The following is a 3,547-nucleotide window of genomic DNA, read 5'->3' as shown; positions in this document are numbered from 1 at the left end:
GCAGCATTCCCACCAGCCTCAGCTGTATTAAGAATGTACGGGGCGGCTGTAGCTCATGTGGCCGATGGCAGCAGGCGAGCACACTGCACGGCTGCCCTGCTGCCACCGGCCTGTGTGTGTGGATAAACAGAAAACATTGTAAAGCCCTATGAAAAGCACCATATAAATGCAGACTGTTTAGTATGATATCGTGAGCCTGTTTGCATCAGAGTTTAGCTTGAAGCATTTCTAAAAAGGAGCCTCACAGAGTCGCAAGCTGTGATCATTTTTCTTTTCAGACCTGCTCAATGGAAAAATGTGGTCCAGTCTTGTGAAGGTGCTTAACATGAAACTAAACAAGAAACTGTTGTGGATCACACGTACTCATCCAGTGCTCATCAGTACGTCAGCACAGCACACCTTGACTCCACACACTGTAAAGGGTGTCATTTTCCCTTTCCGTTTCAGAGCCAGTCAAAGAACCTCAGGACTTTATAGCCTTTAGCGAAGCACAAAGTTCTGCTAACCTGTCCTGGAAGGCGATTCCCTACAACAGCCAGCGAGGCTTTCTCACACACTACAGCCTGTGCAGAGTGAAGATCAGCTCACAGGACGAGCCAGAAGGTGTGAAAGTCACTTTATTTACTCATCTGTAACTGTTCGTCTTGTAAACTTTAAATTGCAATATGTGACAAAAAGGAATTTCCCGATAACGCTTACATCTCCATGTTTGATGAAACTTTGTGTACGTTTTTTTTCACGTCTCATTTCAGACAGGACACTTTGTCAAATTTAACCATTTATTTGAGATCACATTTAGTTTGGCGATGACTCTGCTCGTGATGCTCTGGAACGATCTGCGCAAGCATGATGCAGATAATCCCTGAGATCACAAACCCCCGCAGAGCCAAGAATTTGCAATTTACAATTTTTCGAATACAGCATGTACATGAGAACAGGAGACCAACTAAATAGTCTCACTTACAGAATCTAGATTACATAGTTCAAGGTACAATAATGAACCATCTGCAACCTACAGTCCCACGATATGGGAAACACCGTGGTTATATGAGATTGAACTGTTTTTAAAAGGTGGTGGTTGGGGAGGAGGAGGAGATTTGATGATCTGCAGAGGCTGGAGTAGCAGCGATGTGGTGAGCGTGAAGCGGGCAGAATGAATGAACGCTGCCTCAGTTATAAAGCACGCTAAGTGGGTGGGCTGGACTTCAGTGATGATGATTGGACAGGAGGGGCCATGTGACACCCTGACTCCGTGCCTGTCTGAACTAACGCGAAGCTCTATTTGATCAGTGTGCTACAACATATCAGCCTCAGCGGTTAAACACCGTCTGGAAAACTTGACGCCGGGGTCGAAATACAACATCAGCCTGGCTGGAGTGACACGGATGGGAGAAGGACCTAAAAGCACAGTAACTATCAACACGTGGCCAGAGAAGCATCTGAATGGTATGAGACCAACTGGATCACCTCTCTGTTGTTTTTCTTGTAATGTTCACACATCAATCAAGTCATTTTATTTTCTTATCACCCACTTTCTTTCATTTTTCTCCTTCTTTCTGCTCCTTTTCTCTCCCGTGTTAGTGTGGCTGAGCTTCGGCTTGCTGTTCGTGTTCTTTTTGCTCACAATACTGTGCACCGTTATCCTGAAGAGGTGAACCCTAAGTTTAAGATTCTATCTTTTAGACTGAACAGATTAATACAGTGTGTATGCATTTCCCTTCAAACTGAGCATTTCTTCACATGTGGCTCTGTTCTCAACAACCTTCTGCTCTCTTCTAATATCTAGAATCAAGAACAGGATCTTTCCTCCTGTGCCAACACCTGTTATTCCAGATTTCACACCCTACCAACCAGAGTGTCAGGTAAGATACTGCGCATTATTGAAGATGTGGTACTTTTTCACAACCCTTTCTGAAACCCAGACATCAGCTCATTTAGTCATTTATGTACTACAGAAGTCCCCTGTGAAGTCAGAAGGACCTCCAGAAATGTTTGGGCTTTCAAACCTCGTTGCTAATAACGGGCACTTTTTCCATGTTGATATACAGCAAAGTACAACTTCAGTGTCCAGTGGTGATTTTTTTTTTTTTTCTAACTTTGAGCACAATTTCTCACTTTTCACATTTCCATAAGTATTCAGATCCTTTGCTGCACCTCCAAATTGTTGTCACGTGCATCTGTTTGCTTTAATAATAATTAGGATGTGTCCAGAACTTGACTGAAATCCACCTGAATGGATTGGATATAGTTCAGAAAACAAAACTCATGTGTTTAAGACAAGGGTCCTCGATGGCCACAATCCTGCATGTTTTAGATGTCTCTCTCTTCCAACACACCTGATTCAAATGATCAGCTCATCATCAAACTCTGCAGAAGCCTGATAACGATCCTGATCATTTGAATCAGGTGTGTTGGAAGAGGGAAACATCTAAGCTATGCAGGACTGTGGCCCTCCAGGACCAGGATTGGACACCCCTGATTTAAGATCTCACAAGTCACGCTGCATGACGGGACAAAAAACAAGAAATGAAGTCCAAAGAACTCTCATTTTACAGTCGAGGTCGACAGAGAATTGACCTGCGACAAGACATATTTCTGAGTGTTTCCAGGAACACAGTGACTAATCGCGTGAACTGGAACACGTTTGAAACCACCAGTCCTCCTTCTGGAGTTGGCTATCCAACCAAACTGCATCTAACAGATTTTGTAGAAGTCCTCTGCAGTGATGGGAGAACCTGCTGGAAGGGCCTCTGTCCCAGCAGGACTCCATCAGCCAGGCCTTTGTGGCAGAGAGGCAAGATAGAATACAGAACGCTTGTACTGCCAAGTGAGCTCGAACACACAAGGAATTTGACACTGTGGTACACAACAACAACAACAACAACAACAACAACAGCAAGACAGGCAATAAATATAGAAATCTAAATCTGAGAAATTTGAAATAAAATGTTACATGTGAAAGTATAAAAGTACTATTAAGTAAAAAAGTACTGTGTAAAAGTGACATAAACTCGCCTAAACCAGACTAATAAATGAGAAAACAGTTTAAATTACAATATTGCACATGTAAAGATACTGCACAGAGGTAAGACGGAAGTCACTCTGAATGAAAGGCACACAGCAGCATGCTCGGAGTTTAGAATAGAATAGAATAGAATATTTTTTTATTTATCCCCCATTGGGGGAAATTCATATGCCACAGCAGCATCCAAAAATATAGAAAGAAAAGTACATGAAGATAACAATAATTAATAACAATGGTATTTACACTGAAAAGAAAAATAGAAAAATAGAATCAGCCCTCCTCACCGCTCTATTTAGCCTCTTTCTATCCCTGTCTGTGCTCCCTGCTACCCAGCAGACCACTGCATAGAAAAGAGTAGACGCCACCACAGTGTCATAGGAGGTCCTGAGCAGGATCCTGCTCACTCCAAAGGACCTCAGTCTCCTCAGCAGGTGGAGACGACTTTGATTTTTAAAGGTCTCTGGGATCATGAGGAGTCTCAAATCTAATCAGTCAAAAACTGAGAAACTTTGAACAGAAGCA

The 3,547-nt window shown here is 42.8% G+C and overlaps 1 protein-coding gene across 1 annotated transcript in view; it reads left to right on the top strand.

Moving 5' to 3' along the window:
• Positions 1-3,547, top strand: part of il12rb1 (interleukin 12 receptor subunit beta 1) — a 13,598-nt gene that overhangs the window by 8,450 nt on the left and 1,601 nt on the right. Inside the window, exons 11-14 of the mRNA XM_008279391.1 lie at positions 448-603; positions 1,291-1,446; positions 1,582-1,651; positions 1,787-1,862. Coding sequence (XP_008277613.1) covers positions 448-603; positions 1,291-1,446; positions 1,582-1,651; positions 1,787-1,862 — 458 coding nt within the window. The remainder of the gene's footprint in view (positions 1-447; positions 604-1,290; positions 1,447-1,581; positions 1,652-1,786; positions 1,863-3,547) is intronic.

This window comes from Stegastes partitus, unplaced genomic scaffold (assembly GCF_000690725.1).
Source record: "Stegastes partitus isolate 25-593 unplaced genomic scaffold, Stegastes_partitus-1.0.2 Scaffold157, whole genome shotgun sequence".
NCBI lineage: Eukaryota > Metazoa > Chordata > Actinopteri > Pomacentridae > Stegastes > Stegastes partitus.
Note: the sequence above shows the minus strand (reverse complement) of the source record. Positions and strands in the feature narration are given on the sequence as shown.